The sequence below is a fragment of the Protomyctophum bolini genome (genome assembly GCF_963924005.1).
Source record: "Protomyctophum bolini genome assembly, chromosome: 21".
NCBI lineage: Eukaryota > Metazoa > Chordata > Actinopteri > Myctophiformes > Myctophidae > Protomyctophum > Protomyctophum bolini.
Window position 1 is genome coordinate 4,153,661 of NC_137882.1, and position 18,929 is coordinate 4,172,589.

The 18,929-nt window shown below is 42.8% G+C and overlaps 1 protein-coding gene across 1 annotated transcript in view; it reads right to left on the reverse strand.

Moving 5' to 3' along the window:
- The window catches only part of LOC308336089 (RNA-binding Raly-like protein), a gene marked incomplete at its 5' end in the record, with an annotated part of 110,271 nt that extends 95,696 nt beyond the window's left edge, over window positions 1–14,575 (reverse strand). The window contains one exon of the mRNA XM_080793334.1: window positions 14,323–14,575. Coding sequence (XP_080649460.1) covers window positions 14,323–14,575 — 253 coding nt within the window. The remainder of the gene's footprint in view (window positions 1–14,322) is intronic.
- Between the last annotated feature and the right edge of the window lie 4,354 nt (window positions 14,576–18,929).

Consider the following 18,929-nt stretch of genomic DNA (forward strand, 5'->3'; position numbering starts at 1 on the left):
AAGGGATTCCAGGTGGTCCATGCAGCTAAATGACGGAGGGTCGGTAACCAAATGGACCCTCATAGATCTTTAACTCTTGAGACGGTGACATGAATCGTCACGCTCTCAAGAGTTAAATTATAAGCAATATTACACGAGGGGCTGTGCTTTACCGTGATTATATTGAATTGCATTTTTATAGCGCTTTTCCAAGTGCTCAAAGCGCTTTACAATGGTTCATTCATTCATACATTGGGAGGTGAAGCGGCGAACAGTCGACACCAGCGTCCTCACTTCCCACATTCACACACCAATGGTGGCGAGCTCACACCGACCGACTCATTGGAGGCAATGTAGGGTTCAGTGTCTTGCCCAAGGACACTTCGACATGTGGAACAGGAAGAGCCGGGATTCGAACCGCCAACCCAGGGATCATTGGACGACCTGCTCTACCTCCTGAGCCACAGTATATTGGCACGACAGTGATGCGGTTATAGGAACGAGGCGAAGCCAAGTTCCTCAAGCATCACTAAGTGTTTCCACCCAACAGAGACGATTGCAGGGTCACGATGGGCAACAAAACGTACAGTATGTGTTTGCATGCAACTCATCAGTGACACACAAACCTACGTGTGTGTCATATTCATCTATTGGCTCGAGGCATAAACAACAACAACAACAACTCGTGGATAATGACGGTTTAACGATTGTTTACAAAAGGTGCGGGCAGTTATTCTGTTAAAGGGCCAAATGACTCCGACGCAAACTATTGCACGCATCACGTAACATTCCTGATCACAATCATGTTCCCCACCAATAATACAGAGACAGCTGCCTCTTGGCAAAAAGGCTGGTTCAAAATTAACTCCATGGTGATGATGATACTGTTCCGTTTCCCAATCTCGCACGCACGCACGCACGGACGCACACACACACACACACACACACACACACACACACACACACACACACACACACACACACACACACACACACACACACACACACATGCGCAATTACACAACAGAGTGGGATAGATAAATCAGTGTTTTTTGGACGGTAGAAGCGAGCTGGTGGTGATGATAGTGTCGCTGCTTAGCCATGGTTTGTTTGTTTTATCAGAAAGTGGCAATTTTGGATAATGACTAAATGTGTGAAATGCATGGCAGAAGGCCGGCCCGTCGTGTGGAACTGGGCCTAAATAAATGTGTGCCAACACGCATTAGCTGTTGTTGTGGAGCAGAGTGCATGTGCTCATGGATACCGCTACCGCACTTCAGATCAAAAGGGCCCGCGCTGTGCACATGCGTGCAACATTGTGTTTGTGTGTGCAAACACACAAACACAATGTGGTGCAGTGTGTTTGTGTGGTGCAAACACTCCATGGAACAGCAATGTCTCTACAGTATGTGACTATGTCCCGATGTTTAGAGTACCAGTAGGGGCAAAAGTGGCGCTGTTGTGCTAGAAACAGAGAGAGAGATAGTGTTGGACTGTTGCCTGCTAATGAGAGAGAGAGAGAGAGAGAGAGAGATCTGCTACAGTAAATGCTAATTCCCCCACACAGTAACTCTGTCATTTCTCGACCGTTTCGGACACAGGGCGGCTCGCCGGAACCGGGCTGGCACCCTGGAGCACGGAAGTTCCAGTGACCCACCGGGGCCCCCCACACAGAGTTGCACCACTCAGTTCACACAGGTGTGATTTTTATTAATATAAGGAACAAACTATAGTGATGCGCGGGCTGACCTGTAATAGCACGCTTTCAAGTAACAGAGCACATAATAGGACATATTTTTTTGTGAGTATAATATATAATATCCCCTTTTGCAGTTACAAGGCAGAGCATGAACCCATTCTCTCAAGGTCTCTGCCTATAATAACTTGGTAGTTGTATTATCTAACCCAATGATACGTCTTCTGCAGCCAGGTTCATTTTTAAAGGTATTTGTTTCGCAAATTTGTGAAGCAACAGGCATGTGTGCATAATACAGAGTCAACTCAGCATACACTGATTAAAATCAGCCTTCCGAGTTCTGTTTGTTCTGACCTTCAGGGCTTATAAATAATAGGGAAGTGAGTGAAAGGGCTGAATTGAGTAGCGATCTCTGTGTCTCGGAAGTTGATATACGGATATAAAATATTGGGATGCAAGTTATTACTCCAAAGGGATACTTTAACCCATTCTGAACGGGAACCCATTATGGTGTTAGCATCATGTTATGCTTTAGCTATTGAAAAATAGCAGATCTATAAGCTCATAGCGCGCCACCGAGTGGCGCGCTATGAGCTTGTAGGTCTGCTATTTTTGAAAAATCGAAGAACGACTGACATTTTTAGAATCTGATCTCAGGTCAGAATGGGTCAATCAGACCAGTGTGTGTCCAGTGGAAACCTCGTATGAATCTGATCTCAGGTCAGAATCGGTTAAGACGGAATCTTCTGTGTAGATGACCTTGGTGGTGCATGGAAAGTATCTAGTGATAAGATAATATAGGCCTACATGAAAACTAATAACTGAAACCAACGCAATGTAAAAGGACGATGTGTTTTTTTTTATTCCAGAAAACGATGGCGCAACGAATGACAGCTTTTTGTGAATGGTGTTTCCCCACGATGTTAAAGGGACACTTCACCTTTTGCAACCAGATCTTATTTGAATGATGTTTGGGAGTGATGAGGGTAATATGTGTTTTTATATATTTTAGTATCATGATCATCATGGACACTGGGCTCACCTCCTTCCTGGTACTTCCTCCTTGTGGATTGGGAGAGGGCTGTCTTACTGAGACAACATGTAGTCCAGGAAGTAAGTGAGCCCAGTGTCCATGATCATAGATAATTATTAACCCATTTAAGAAATCATTTAGAAAAATCTAAATGATGACAATTTTCGGAAAAACCTCATGTTTCTGTATCAGTGGTGCTCAATATTCCATGTCAAGGACCACAAAATGTATGTAATTGGCCACTGACCCCCATCTGAAAATATGTTGTTCCAGGGACCCCCCAGAAGCAAAGATTTGAGTTAAAAACGTTGAAAGAACATATATTCAAAGATTTGAGCCACATTTTCAAGATTTTTCAAAAATAGCAGACTGTAGCTGCAGTTACAGTCTGCAGCTGTAGTAACAAGCTCGTAGCGCGACACGTGCCTCAAAGGGTGTCTACGTTTATGTGTCTATGTCCATGACATCATGGACACTTTGAAATAGTAAAATATCTAAAAACACATGATATTACCCACATAAAAAAACCCCCAGGAAAGTGTTTCTTGTCTCCCAAACATCATTCAAATAAGACCTTGCAAAAGTGGTGAAAATACTTTGCAAAGAAAATATTCGCACATCCCACGCATATTCAGATGCAGCTGCGTGGGATAGTGACAAATGAAATGAAGTGATCATACAAATAACTAGAACAGTACTGTCGACCGCTACAAACGTTCAAATCTCAGCCTCTCTGTAAAACATTGAAATTAATTACTAAATATGTATACATACATACATACGTTACCTCTTACCCAACCAATATTGAATATTGATGACGTCACCATTAAAATAGTATAATTATATACCTCCGAGCATACGCATAAAAAAATCCTGTTCTGTTCTTTAACTACATAGAAGTGTCTATTTGTTTGTCTCTAAATGTTTTGATGAATTGAACAATGTGGACCCTGTTGTAAACAAGTGTAAGGCTTAATTGGGGTCGTCCACTCACAGTTAACAGTCTTTGTATTGAGTTTGTGCTTGAAATGTACTGTAATTATGCGAACTGTTAATAAATATTTCAATCAATCAATCAAGCACGGCCACAATACTTGCAGGCTCTGCTTCCGCAAGAAAAAAAAAATATATATATTATATATATTGAAGATTTACCATTTTACCTGAAACCAAAACTGCTTTGCTACATTTTCAGTCGCAAATCAACATAAAAGACGACAAGAGGAGTCCTGAGTGCAGTTCGTCCATTACATGTCCTTTAGTTTTGTATCTATTTCGGGGTTTTGAGTGGATTTTGTCCAAAGAAAGAATTCTCCGTCTCATCTAGTCACTCAATAGTGGTTCATGAAAACGCGTCTCAACATTGAGCCTGTGCCCTTTATCAGCCAGATACTCAAATATAATAAACCTTTCATTCATACAAGCATGGAGACACGTCACCATGCATGTCAGCCTGCCCCAACTACTCACAAAGACGCTGTCATGCCAGGGACCCGTACACAGGGAAATGCATACTTATATTATACCAATTTTCTCAAAATCAAAGCCTGTGCACTATAAAGGCTTGCCACAGAGATTGATTCATTGATTGAAAACGTTATTAAAAAGGGACACTTCACCCCCTTTGCAACCATATCTTATTTTAATGACTACAATTACCATAATGCTTGGTGCACTCTCTTGTGCAGAGGGAGAGGGGCTGTCTTACTGAGACACTTTGAAATACTAAAATATCAAAAAAATAAAAACACATTACCCACATAAAAACCCCCAGGAAAGTGTTTCTTGTCTCCCAAACATAATTAAAAAGACTCTTGACGAAGGCAAAAGCATGTTTATGCATCAATATGAGGGACTAGTGGAGAGAGAGATCCATTAGAACTAAGACAAGTCATTTTATGTTTGGTTGTGCTCAGGTGAAAATTTGATGATGGAGAGAGCCACTATATTTCCAAACTCACTCCAGAGAGCCACTATATTTCCAAACTCACTCCAGAGAGCCTGCACTATATTTCCAAACTCACTCCAGAGGGCCACATTTCATATACAGTCCAGCAGAAACCTCTCATCTCCGTATTTTATATATCTTCTGTAAACGAATGCCCTACCTCGTCATTCTATGTCACACTGAAGTAGCAAAAATAGCCGATCTGCAAGCAACTGTTACGTGGCGTTGCAGCGTAAATCGGCTATTTTCAGCATGCGGCCAAGTGTAAAAGCAGGCATTATGACGACGCCATCAAGGCCCACCAAAATACGCTTTTGACGACAAAATCTAATTTGTTTCTAGAATTTAATCTGAATTGTTTTCTTTTCAGTCTAGTTTTAGTCAAAATACTATATGGCTAAAACTAAACCAAAGTTTGCTGTCAAAAACAACACATGAAGATTAGTTGATGAAAGCAGATAGTGTTATTACCATCTCATATATATATATATATATATATATATATATATATTTATCTTGCACCAATACTGAACAAAATGATACCCGGGCCTGAAACAAAACAGAAGCCTAGTATAGTTGCCAGACTATCCGATAAAACGTGGCGCGGTGTGGACTTTGACGAGCGCTCCAGCACATCTGCAGCCTGCGGCCGTAAAGATTAGTCGGCCTCCCGCTCCCTGATCAGTGCTGCAGGTTATCTCCACTACGTTCTGTACACTGGATGTATCATCATTAACATCAAACCAGTGTTTCTGGTGGCATGCTGAAGGCTCAGTGTGTGTGTGTGTGTGTGTGTGTGTGTGTGTGTGTGTGTGTGTGTGTGTGTGTGTGTGTCTGTGTGTGTGTGTGTCTGTGTGTGTGTGCCTGTGTGCCTGTGCGCGTGTGCATGCAGGTAGGTACAGTTAAAGACAGGCACATTTCCTGCAGGGATCAGGGGTTTAGGGGTGTGCCAATATATCGATATCCCGCAAAAAAGTGACACCTGTCTAAGACCTTCCTTAGTACAGAGCAAGACTGCTGCTCGCTTTGGGGCCCATCTCAGAACGCCACGGCGCACGGACAGCCTCAAGGAATGAAGCTCTTTGACCATCTTAAGTACCCATCCCAGTGACATTTTGCCCAGTCTTCTATACGGATCCATCCCAGTAGCAGTAGCCAAATTAAATTGCGGCATCATCAGGACCCACCCCCCCCCCCCATGCCAAACTACAAACAGGTCCGCGGTGCCCGTCGCGCCAATATTTCTTGAAGCAAATACGGCTTGTATTAGTCGCCTATCTCTGTGTCACTGTCCGAGGTTCTGATGCTCATTGACTTCCACTCGTGCATTTGAAAGCAGTGTGTTTCAGCACCATGGACAGCGCTACTGCGTTCTGCCGACAGAGGGTGTGTTTCAGCACCATGGACAGCGCTACTGCGTTCTTCCGACAGAGGGTGTGTTTCAGCACCATGGACAGCGCTACTGCGTTCTGCCGACAGAGGGTGTGTTTCAGCACCATGGACAGCGCTACTGCGTTCTGCCGACAGAGGGTAGTGTGTTTCAGCACCATGGACAGCGCTACTGCGTTCTGCCGACAGAGGGTAGTGTGTTTCAGCACCATGGACAGCGCTACTGCGTTCTGCCGACAGAGGGCAAGAAGATTGTGCTGCAGCCTGCCTTGTACAGTACATATCACACACACGCAATAGAGCGCCGCAGTCCCCGCCCCCTTTCAGAAAAACGAGTGGCCCAGGAAGTGGAAGCCCCATGCATTCTCCCATCGGCACTTTTAATATAATTTATTTAAAGACGGTTACGCCGCGGACAAAGCCAATTCGGATCGTGACGAATAATTTATAAGACGAAAAATAAAACAAATAGTGTTGTCTCCTGACTTTCTTTTCTTCTTTCTAATGATTTGATCGTCCCAAAATATTGTGTTCATTGTCATGATTCGTCACGATCCGAATTGGCTTCGTCCGCGGCGTAACCGTCTTTAAATAAATTATATTAAAAGTGCCGATGGGAGAATGCATGGGGCTTCCACTTCCTGGGCCACTCGCTTTTCTGAAAGGGGGCGGGGACTGCGGCGCTCTATTGTGTTGGAGTGCCAGTGCCACTGCCCTGCCAGAGGCACCCAGAAGGAATGGTAAACTGTAACTGGACAGTCCAGTGAAGCAGAGATGCCTTAAAAGTAGGAGATGCACGATTAAAATCGGTAGCATAATCGATATCGGATCGGTCTCAAAATAATACAGATTATGTAATCGGTTTTCACCAGCAAATTGTTTTTTAAATGAAAAATGTAAAATAATCAATGCATAAATCAAAAGTGTCTAGTACCTCTAGTCTAGAACAAAGCCAAATCAAATATGATGTAAAAATCTTAAGTACAAATAACCTTTACATTTTTCTACGTTTAATTTGTGTACTCATTCTCATTCAGTTGTGAAAACAGACACTTGGAAAAGAGTATATTTATTGATTGATTGAATACTTTATTAAGAGGCTCTTTTTTTTTTTTATATATATTTTTTATCCCACCATTTTGTAACCCATTTTTCACCCCTGTGCCAATCATCTACCGTGACCCTGGGCTCTACACACCCTCACCCCTATTAAGAGGCTTTGGGCCAAGCCCCTATAGGGCCTATATAGGCTTGTTTCCATTGCAGTCCTCTGTATAATATCGGAATTGGTCAGAATCGGTATATCGGCAGATATGACCCTGCAAATAACCGGAGATCGGATACCGGTCATAATGTCATAATCGTGCATCCCTACTTAACCCATTCTGACCTGAGATCAGATTCATACGAGGTTTCCACTGGACACACACTGGTCTGATGAACCCATTCTGACCTGAGATCAGATTCTAAAAAATGTCAGTCGTTCTTCGATTTTTCAAAAAATAGCAGACCTACAAGCTCGTAGCGCGCCACTCGGTGGTGCGCTATGAGCTTGTAGATCTGCTATTTTTCAATAGCTAAAGCATAACATGATGCAGACACCAAAATGGGTTCCCGTTCAGAATGGGTTAAAAGGAATCCTCTTAAATGTTGTTGTTGAAACCTTCTCCACATTCACTCTGGCCACAGAGCACCATGAGCTACTGTATGGCCTGTTCATTGTTCATTGTGAGTGAAGACCACAATGCTGTTTTTGGTCCTTGAGCAAAATACCAACAATACACCACATTGTGCAGTAATGGGTATATTTCTTTGCCAAGCAACACCCTGAGATGAAACCACAATGTGTTTCCCGCTCGCGGAGCCAGTCTAATTTGTTGTAGAGATACGTACAGTATAAAGATCAGGCCTACAGTACAGTACATGTGTTGATCCCGCCAGGGAAATTCTGTCAGCAAAGGCAGCAGTAGATATAGGGTAAAAGATATCATCACCCACTCAAAAGAAACACCATCCATGATGAATAGAAATATACTACACTTTAGGGTTATAGGCACTTCCACACAAAGGGGGACCTTTGTATCATGACTTGAAGTTATAACAGCATATTTATGGGGTTTACACAGGGGAATAACACTCATTTCACAACATTGAACTATGTGCCATTATTAATATATACAGTTCTGTTTAGCCTGTAGACCGGAAAGTCTAGAACTTGGGGAACAGTGACATCATGAAGGATTGAAGGTGTACTCTGACTGCAGGCCAAACAAGTACACCTTTGTGATGTCACTGATCACATGACCCTAAGGGGGGATTATTATGCCCACACAAGAACACTAAGTTATATTAAAGGTATATTCAGTGGACTTCATTCAAATATCACGTATTTTTTGTTTTGTTGTGATAATCCTCCCTACTATAGAGTGTGTTGACCATATGAGGAGTTCCTCCCTGTCCCCAGTTAACCCCTGCGGGTAAAAACACTGTAGGTTTCGTTTTTGGCTAGGTGGCCCAGCCTTCATCCAATCAGGATATAGAGGGGCCTTCCGCCAATCATGATCGAACAGGGGCAGGCCTTGGTGTGCATGCTGTTTGCCTGTTGCGTGTGTCCCCCCCCCCCCCCCCCCCCCCACTGTATTGTGTGCGCGCATGTGCACATCTTGTTACCGGGGCAGACCGAGGGGTTTTCCAAATCACTGAATGCTCCTTTAATGCGTTTAACCATTCTACTATACTGTAGTAAGGACTTTCACTGGGGACGGCATGTATAGAACTAAGCTTCATGTTTTCTCTCCCAGCGCTGCTCCCAACAGCCCCCGACCAACATGGCATCATCGGGGACACACCGGCTTCCCCCACAAACAATGGCAATTGTGTTGGAGTGCCTCATTGTGTTGGAGTGCCTCAGCCCTGCCATGGAGAGGCCAGACGCGCCAAGAAAGGAACGGAAGCCCAGTCTCTCCCGCAAGTAGGGCGACGGTGGCCGAACGGTTTGCGGAGCGGTCTTGATATCGGAAGGTCGCTATAGTTCGTATCCCCGGACCGGCACGTTAAAATTACCACCGCTGAAGTGCCCTTGATGGACAAGGCATTGAACCTCTACCATGAAATGTTCTATGAGCAGGGCCTGGCTGTAAACAAGTTATTGAGCTTAGTCCAGTTACCCTGGGTAAACATAGTACCTTTCCTTTTTCCTTACCAGATCCAAACTGTTCATTTGAGGGACAGACGTATCGCTTGTGTGGGACAAGTGGGACATCTGGTCACCCTACCCGCAAGGTTATACTAGTTTGGGATTTTTCCTTTTTAGTTTAAGTTAATATTGAATGTTTTGTTTTGGGGTTTTTTTTACCGAATGGGCTCCCGAATTGCACCAGCTTTGACATACTTTAGCAAGTTCTTAGTCTGGTTTAAAAATAAATAAATAAAAGTGTTAAATGTAATGGATTCAGCAGGGGATTCCCCCTATCCCCAAACTGCATGCCAACAAGCTTACAAGTTAGCAGCTTAACATCAATAGGAAGCAGCAAACTATAAAAAGTCTAAAAGATGCCTGAGGCATTTATGTATCCCTGTGAGAATGCATGGGACGACTAGCCAGGCTATGGGACGACTAGCCAGGCTATGGGACGACTAGCCAGGCTATGGGACGACTAGCCAGGCTATGGGACGACTAGCCAGGCTATGGGACGACTGGTCTCTCTAGAGAAGAGTCTGACAACATCACATGTTTCCGGTATTAATGTGTGTACAAATGTCTTGATGCCCAGTGGTGGAAAAAGTACTCATTGTTTTACACTTAAGTAAAAAGTATCAATACTGCAATGCAGAAATATATACTCTGTTACAAGTAAATGTCCGGAATTGAACATTTTGATATAAAAGTACAAATGTATTAGCATAAAAATGTACTTAAATTGCCAAAAGTAGAAAGTACCCATTGTGCAGATTACAGAATGTGACTGTCCCATTTCACAAGTTGTCGAATTTGAAAGTAGCTGATCTACAAGCTCACAATGTGTCGCAGCCATATCGCATCTACAGCTTGTAGATCGGCTATTTTTAAATGGCCAAAATGTATATAGGGTTTCAAAAAAAATTTTCCCAGGGCAAGGACCCCATAGCCGAGAGAGAGATGAAGCAGGGACCCCATAGCTGAGAGAGAGATGAAGCAGGGACCCCATAGCTGAGAGAGAGATGAAGCAGGGACCCCATAGCTGAGAGAGAGATGAAGCAGGGACCCCATATCTGAGAGAGAGATGAAGCAGGGACCCCATAGCTGAGAGAGAGATGAAGCAGGGACCCCATAGCTGAGAGAGAGATGAAGCAGGGACCCCATAGCTGAGAGAGAGATGAAGCAGGGACCCCATAGCTGAGAGAGAGATGAAGCAGGGACCCCCCCATAGCTGAGAGAGAGATGAAGCAGGGACCCCCCATAGCTGAGAGAGAGATGAAGCAGGGACCCCATAGCTGAGAGAGAGAGATGAAGCAGGGACCCCCCCATAGCTGAGAGAGAGATGAAGCAGGGACCCCCCCATAGCTGAGAGAGAGATGAAGCAGGGACCCCATAGCTGAGAGAGAGATGAAGCAGGGACCCCATAGCTGAGAGAGAGATGAAGCAGGGACCCCATAGCTGAGAGAGAGATGAAGCAGGGACCCCATAGCAGAGAGAGAGATGAAGCAGATAGCGCTCAGGAATAATGCTCAACTAGTAGTAGTGCATAAGTGAGTAATTCATTTGAGGTTTGCAGTACTATTTCTGTCTCTCGCACAAGACAGCTGGTAGCAACACTGTAGAAGGCCATCTTCTTTATACTCTTAAGCTTTCCTCCAGAGATGTGTTGTATAGTGCATAATTATCCCCTGTAGAGCTCTCCGGTCACGGATGGAGCCTCCTGCAGGCAGCAACACATGCAGCTAGGATATCATCTTGATCGTACATTTACTGTATATACAGTATGAAGTATATACTGGATCCAGGCCAAAATGGTCCGGCGGCTATAAGCGCAATATCTTTATGGAATTGTGGACTTTACGATACAAGCATGGAATTTTGGCATACTGTTAACCCATTCTGACCTGAGATCAGATTCTAAAAATGTCTTCTACATCCTGACAGTTTTCCATTCTGACCTGAGATCAGATTCTAAAAATGTCTTCTACGTCAGTCGTTCTTCGATTTTTCGAAAACAGCAGACCTACAAGCTCGTAGCGCGCCACTCGGTGGCGCGCTATGAGCTTGTAGATCTGCTATTTTTCAATAGCTAAAGTACAACATAATGCTTAGTTAAAACACCAAAAGGGGTTCCCGTTCAGAATGGGTTAAGAGCATAAGAGACATATTTTTGGCTATGGCCTATAACTACATATTATATCAGGCATCCATAAACATAAAACATGTCTCAGGTTTGCAGAAGTCATATAAGGTTCTTAGGAGATTGGGCTATATATAACGTCGCTGCCGGCCGGGTGTAAACCTCATAGGATACTGTATGTCCAAAACTGTCAAAACATTTTCAGGATTCAAAAGTATAGCAGATTGACAAGCTCGAGATAAGCTCGAGATAATAATATCTCGACCGGTCGAGATATTGTCCCTAGATAAGAGGTTTCTGCCTGAAAACAACAATATAACCCATTCTGACCTGAGATCAGATTCATACGAGGTTTCCACTGGACACACACTGGTCTGATGAACCCATTCTGACCTGAGATCAGATTCTAAAAATGTCAGTCAGTCGATTTTTCAAAAATAGCAGACCTACAAGCTCATAGTGCGCCACTCGGTGGCGCGCTATGAGCTTGTAGATCTGCTATTTTTCAATAGCTAAAGCATAACATGATGCTAACACCAAAATGGGTTCCCGTTCAGAATGGGTTAAGTGAGAAAAGCTGAAGCGCATTAATGCATCAGCATACAGCCATCACTATTATGATCACATAATAAAACGATGCGATGGCTTTTGGGAGCCCCACGGTTACTATTGATGAGCAATTTGAGGTGGAACATTAGCAGGCATACTGTAATGTACAAATTTGTGTTCCATACAAGAAAGGAAATTCGACAGTCGATATAATTGGGCAACATAATCATACATTTTTCTTCTACATGTCACAATGTATTAAACAGTGTCACTCTCACGAACACCAGAACGCTCGCCTCAAAACACAGTCACCGTTAACACATTAACACAGTGTTAATCCGACAGAATACCAATTTTCACCTGGGATTCAGTGGTGAAAATAGGCTTCAGATCAGCCATGGGTTTTCTGATGAAAGGGGGCCCTCGCTCATACACGCACGCGAGCGAGGCGAGACTCAAGAGCGAAACTCTGTTATTTGTGTCGGGACCATTTGGCACGGTTCTACACGTTTCTTTGGCCAAATATGAATCCACAAACTCAGTGCAGAATGTGAATGAAAACGTTCATATCAGCAATTACTCACGAGTATATAGCCTACTGAAATGGAGGAAGAACACACTTTTGTTGGTTACAGTCAGAGCAGGGTAAACATGACGTTTTGCCCCAACGTGTATAACAGCTTATGTCCAGGCTGGGGGCATTTGGTTGTTATGTTTTACGCACATTGACGGGACCCCCTAGTGGGTGGCCTGTGGGTTGACATTACCCACCAACCCTATGCAAATTAAGCATGGGCTGGTATTCCTAAACTTAACCTAAGTAAAACTATGCCTAAATGGTTAAACTATAGCATTATTCCTAACCTTGGCCTGTTCCTAAACTTAACCTAAGTAAAACTATGCCTAAATGGTTAAACTATAGCATTATTCCTAACCTTGGCCTGTTCCTAAACTTAACCTAAGTAAAACTATGCCTAAATGGTTAAACTATAGCATTATTCCTAACCTTGGCCTGTTCCTAAACTTATACCTAAGTAAAACTATGCCTAAATGGTTAAACATAGCATTATTCCTAACCTTGGCCTGTTCCTAAACTTAACCTAAGTAAAACTATGCCTAACGCTAAACTTATTAATAACATTATCCTCAGTAAAAACAAATACAAGAACACAAGAAAACACCCCACCGAGCAGTCGGCACGCAGTCGACGAAAAACAATGAGGTTGAGCATGTTTTAAGGCAAGCCTTATAGAGCGTCGCAGTCCCGCCCCCCTACCAGGGCCCAGGAAATGATTCTCCGTTCATTTTCCCCATAGACATTTCAAAAAGTATATTTATTTAAAGACTTTATAAGCCTCGTACAAAGCCAGCTCTTGTCGTGACAAAACATGACAACAAACACAATTCTTTGGGCCGAACAAATAATTGCTTTTTTGTTGTTTTTCTTCTTTGTAATTATTTGTTTGGTCCAAAATATTGTGTTTGTTGCCATGAGTTGTTGTTGCTGCACAGCTACATGTCTCTCGTGGTAGACAGCGAGACGGTCTCATTGAAAAACATGTATTCTAATGAGATTTCATCGTTTCGCTTGCTGCTCACATCGCTGCCAGTGCGGATGCGGTATTATGGTTACACTCTCACACCTGACATCTCCTGGCTTTATTGCTTGTCAACACCAGTGTCTGATACTGTACACTACATGTGTACAGTATTTGTGTCACCTGTTGAGATGTATTAATGTTCATTGCAGAGAAAACCAGCACAGAGATATGCTGATGCTGTATACCAATTGAACAACAAGGAACAGTGGTTATCCATGCAGGGCTGCTTCAAGTTCATTTAACTGTTGCCTTCTGCGCCCTCCTGCATAGTTGTCATATTTTATCTCTTCGAGTGTTGCTGTGAGAATAGACACACAGTCTTGCAGTTGAACCCACAGAGTCGTCCAATTATAGTCGAATGTCCAACCTTCAGCGTCTTTTTTTTATTTCCTTGGACTACATGGTGATACTGACAGCGTAGTTTATGCAAAGTGAGAGCTTTAACTGCCTTCTTGTTATATTGTGTTCTCATGCATCATCCACCCCCCACTGCCTCCCTCGACTCCCTCGGTACAAAACACAGATGTTGGCCTACAAAGCAAACCAAAGGCATTGATTGAACAATGCATGCTTCAAAGGCCTGATCCAAACCTACAAGGCCCTCCCGCTCTCTCAGATCAGCTCAACACACGGAAGCTGTCAGAAGCTTCCCTAAAACATCCAGGACAACGCTTCACGCGTCCCAGACTAAGACAGAAAGAAAGAAAGAAAGAAAAAGAAAGAACGAAAGAGCGAATGAAAGAAGTACGACACAAAGACAGAACTCTCCGACATACGAAACAATTAAACAAAACAAATCAACGACTCACCGAGAGGCTGCCCCGCGATGACCCGCGTGTTCTCCGACGCCACGGCGGCCCGCGCGTTCCTCTCGCTCACGTACTGCACGAAGGCGAAGCCCTTGTGCACGGAGCAGCCCACGATCTTGCCGTACTTGGCGAAGATCACCTCGATGTCGCTCTTCTTGACGAGGCCCGTGTTGAGGTTGCCGATGAAGACTCTGGCGTTGAGGGAGCGCGGGTCATTCTTGTTGGTCACGTTGCTGGTGAGCTTACCGGTCATTCTTCAGTCAGTCGCCAGTCAACCCTCCTGGGATATGAACAGAAAAGGGGGAGGGGGGGGGGGGGGGGGAGTAAATGGGGGGTTGGGGGGCTTTTTAGTGTTGGCTAATTTACATCGGCTAAGCACAGGTCCTTTTTGTTTTGACCCAGGGGTTCTCAACCAATGGTACACTCACACACAGACTCACGCACCCACATTCAACTGCGCACAAGATGTATTTGTTGCAGAGATGGGAAGAGTAGGCTACTCACATTCTGTACTTAAGTAGAAGTACAGTTACTTGTACAAAAGTACAGGCTCTGAAAAGTACTTTTAGTAAAAAGTATTTTTACCGGATGTTTCTATACAAAGCAACTGTAACCTCACCTCAATTTTTTAAGGCTATTCAATTTAAAAGATGCAGATCGGCTCACATAATGTCACTCGCATTATGCTTTGATTGGCTACAGGTGTAACAGAGTTTCTATTTTACTGATGGTTGTTCTGTATAAAGTTCCTTTGTAATTTATCCTGATTTATAATGTTGTTTGATGTATTGTTTTTTACTGTATTTTTGCTACGTTGACAATGAGTATAAATAAAGGCGACGATGATGAATGGCGAGCCATGTTACACATTCATTAGCTAAATTACAATTTGTGATTTATTCATGGCGTTTCTTTCACCTGGGTATGTGACATGTTGTGTACATTGTTGTTAATTGGTGATATGACAACTTGACAGCTTTATTCCATATTGCTTGTGTATCGCCCTCTCATCTGAGACATGACTGTCATAAGATTGTTGTTTGTCACGCCTCATGTTCGATTACTATGTTTAACTTCTACTTGTTTATTATGTTAGGTGTGATAACTTTGATTTTCTTTTATAATAATACAACAAAAGAATACCAAATAAACGTATAAAATTATTATATACACCTTTCGTTATTTTTCAGAATCTTTCAACTCAATACAAGGTAAAAATAAATAAACCAGAAAAACAAACAAATGCGCTACGATTTGTGTCTTGACACAATAAAATAAAATACCATTGATCCGGCCTGCTTGCTCAGGGGATAAATATTGAATCTTTACCTTCAGGTCAAAATTTGTATCAGATTCTCTGACAAAGACATGACCTTTGACACCATCTAAATGTCTAGAAGAGATGAGAGACAAAATACAACCACCCCAATTGTAAAAGTTATATTGAATTAACATACTCTACCATACAGATCGTATAAGTTATATTGTATTAGCACAATGACAATACCATACAGATTGGACAAAAAGCTCATAGCGTGCCACCGAGTGGCGCGCTACGAGTTTGTAGGTCTGCTATTTTTTTTAAATCGAAGAACCACTGACATAGAAACATAGCTTTTTCAGAAAACTGTCAGGATGTAGAAGACATTTTTACAATCTGATCTCAAGTCAAAATGGGTTCAAATTAACCGTGGTTCTTCAGTGACACAGCACATTCAAGTCTGGCCTGCACAACCGAATCCACAATTATGGCTGAATGCCATCATTATTCTTTATGCCTGTTCCAGACACACTCTGGCACAGGTGGAATATATGCTCCTACGCCGGCTCAGAGAATGGAACAGTAAAGAGGTAACCTACGACGGCTCAGAGAATGGAACAGTAAAGAGGTAATTGCTGGAGCATTCTGTGAGTGCCGCGATCCGCCAGACACCGTGACTCGGTGACTGCCTGCCATTGTATAACACGCTGCATATGAGAGGAGAATTGTGACTGCTTACAGAAAATGATGCAAATCTTGTTCAGGGTTTATTCTGCCTGTATGCAGCTATTATATATACCCTCATAACAACAACAACAATCCCAACAACAAACTATGTAAATGTGACCTTTCCATTGAATTGAATCTGATCGGTTGTCTCCATCCTGTGATAATTCATTACAGGACCCAGCGATTGATATTGTGGCTACACAGATATGTAATACCAAGTTATAGCTTATAGTATACCATGCAGGGGTCTTCAACAGGAGGTCCGGGACCCCTAAGGGGTCCTCAGAGTTATACTACAGGGTCTGTAGATCGACTATTTCTGGCAAAGTGTTTTGGTGTAGAGGGGAAAAAGAGCAGACCAAGTACAGAGACCAATTTACAATTTAAAAAGCATTGAGAGTTTCAAGTGGTTAAAATGTATGAAAATACACATTAAGATGAATCCAACATATTAATAGAAAAGAAGAAACCAACGAACATGATCTTAACACAACGCTGGTGACAGTGCTGCTGCATGCCAAACAAGTCTATAGTGAGCTATCTATGAAATCTATGAAAAGGTTTAATCTGACACGCCATTTCATAAAATACGTAGTGTGGGGGTCCCTGCTTCATCTCTCTCTCTCATCTAAGGGTCCTTGGCCTGAAAAACGTTGAAGACCCCTAGCCTCGCAGTCGCAGTGGCCAGACAGACGCGAATCTGCCAGTGACAAAAAAAGATTAGTGAGATTAGTATGGCCAAGCCAGGCTAGAAGACCCCTGGCTTAATATGCATTCCCTGAATTTGTTTAACTGGTTGGCATTTAGAGTGACCTTGCCATGCCATCTGTTCAGTTTGAAAGTAAATGTGTACAAATGGTAAGTCTGTGTGCACTGACTGTATTGTTTTAGATAAGTCGCATAAAATAAATTCCTATATTTCGTCAAACTCTACCATGTAAACGGAAAGAAAATGCGCCTGAAAACAGACAGGAAATGAAGATAGTAATTTAAGAGGAAGGTTTATGAAATTAAAACGATAGTAATTCAAGAGGAAGGTTAAATTAGATTAGTAAAGGTTTAAATGCCTTTTCCATGGAAAAATATAACAAGATTTAGAAGTATACACAATTTCATTTCTGTATTATGGGTGCAGGTTTCCACGGCTTTTCAATGTAGTTTTGTATTGCTCTCTAAAACGGATTACACTTCACTGCTGTGAAGAACGGTTGAATGTAGTCGTCTCCTGTGCCTTTGTCTCTGAGACAGGGCGATAGCAACGCTTCAGCTCTGAGGCGAAACATTTGAATAACCCATTCTGACCTGAGATCAGATTCATACGAGGTTTCCACTAGTGGACACACACTGGTCTGATGAACCCATTCTGACCTGAGATCAGATTCTAAAAAATGTCAGTCGCTCTTCGATTTTTCAAAAATAGCAGACCTACAAGCTCGTAGCGCGCCACTCGGTGGCGCGCTATGAGCTTGTAGATCTGCTATTTTTCAACAGCTAAAGCATAACATGATGCTAACACCGAAATGGGTTCCCGTTCAGAATGGGATAAAGGATCCGGTCTTAGCGGTAAATAGGATTAGTATCCAAGGTAACATAATGTATTTGTTGGAGCGCTGCAAACATAAACAAACGTACTGCATTTTTATAAGCATGCCAGTGTTTCTTTCGTCGACTAAAACTATGAAGAAACTACCTATTTTTCACTGACAAAATAACAACTAAGCTATGATGACTAAAGCTAAAATAGCAATCAAAAAATGTAGCCAACACTAGTGCACGCACACACACGTGTGCATGTCTTGTATGTAAACAATGTTCTGGCTGTTTTCCTGTTGAAATGTGTGATATAGGAGATATAGTATTGTCTAGTCTATGTCTTCTTCATCTTCTTTGCTCTTATTAGACATAATTTGCAGACTTGCAGAGTAGAAAATGTGATTTTGTTTTTGGGAGGGGTGATTTTTTTATCAAACTTTTTAGCCCACAATTTTGCAACACATTCTTTTTCACCCAATGTCAATTAGGCCATCTAATGTAATGTGATCCAGGGCGCTACACTACACTCCCTCTGCCACCTGGGGAGAGCAACGGACTGACCTCGTGCTTCCTTCTGTGCATGAGGAGTCCAAGCCGCTTCTTTTCACCTGACAGGGGGGGTGGGGGGGGGAGTTTCCCCGGTAGAAGTAATGCGTGGAAGGAACACGTTATTCCAACCGGTTCCTTTCCCCTCCATCAGGCGCCCCGGCTGCACAGAGACCAGAATTACTGCATGTTTTTTGTGAGGGTAGGCTACCTGTGCCGCCCATCCATCGCACGAGACTCAGAATTATTTTTACTGCTGTTTATTCAACACCATGTTCTTAAAACACTGTAGAACTGACATACAAAACGAGGAGATAACAAACAAAACATTAACTTGGGACATTCATATAGTTACATTTTCAGTGTACCTTTAGTCTTTCTTGAAAAACCTTTGTTTTTGCTTCTTTTCTCCATTTTACTTTACTTCATTTCTTGTACTTAACTTTACTTTCTTCTGCTTTAGATGTTATAGTTCACTTTACTTCGTTCACTTTACTTCTCCTAGTTTACTTCTTGTCTACTTTGCTTTCTTCCTTCT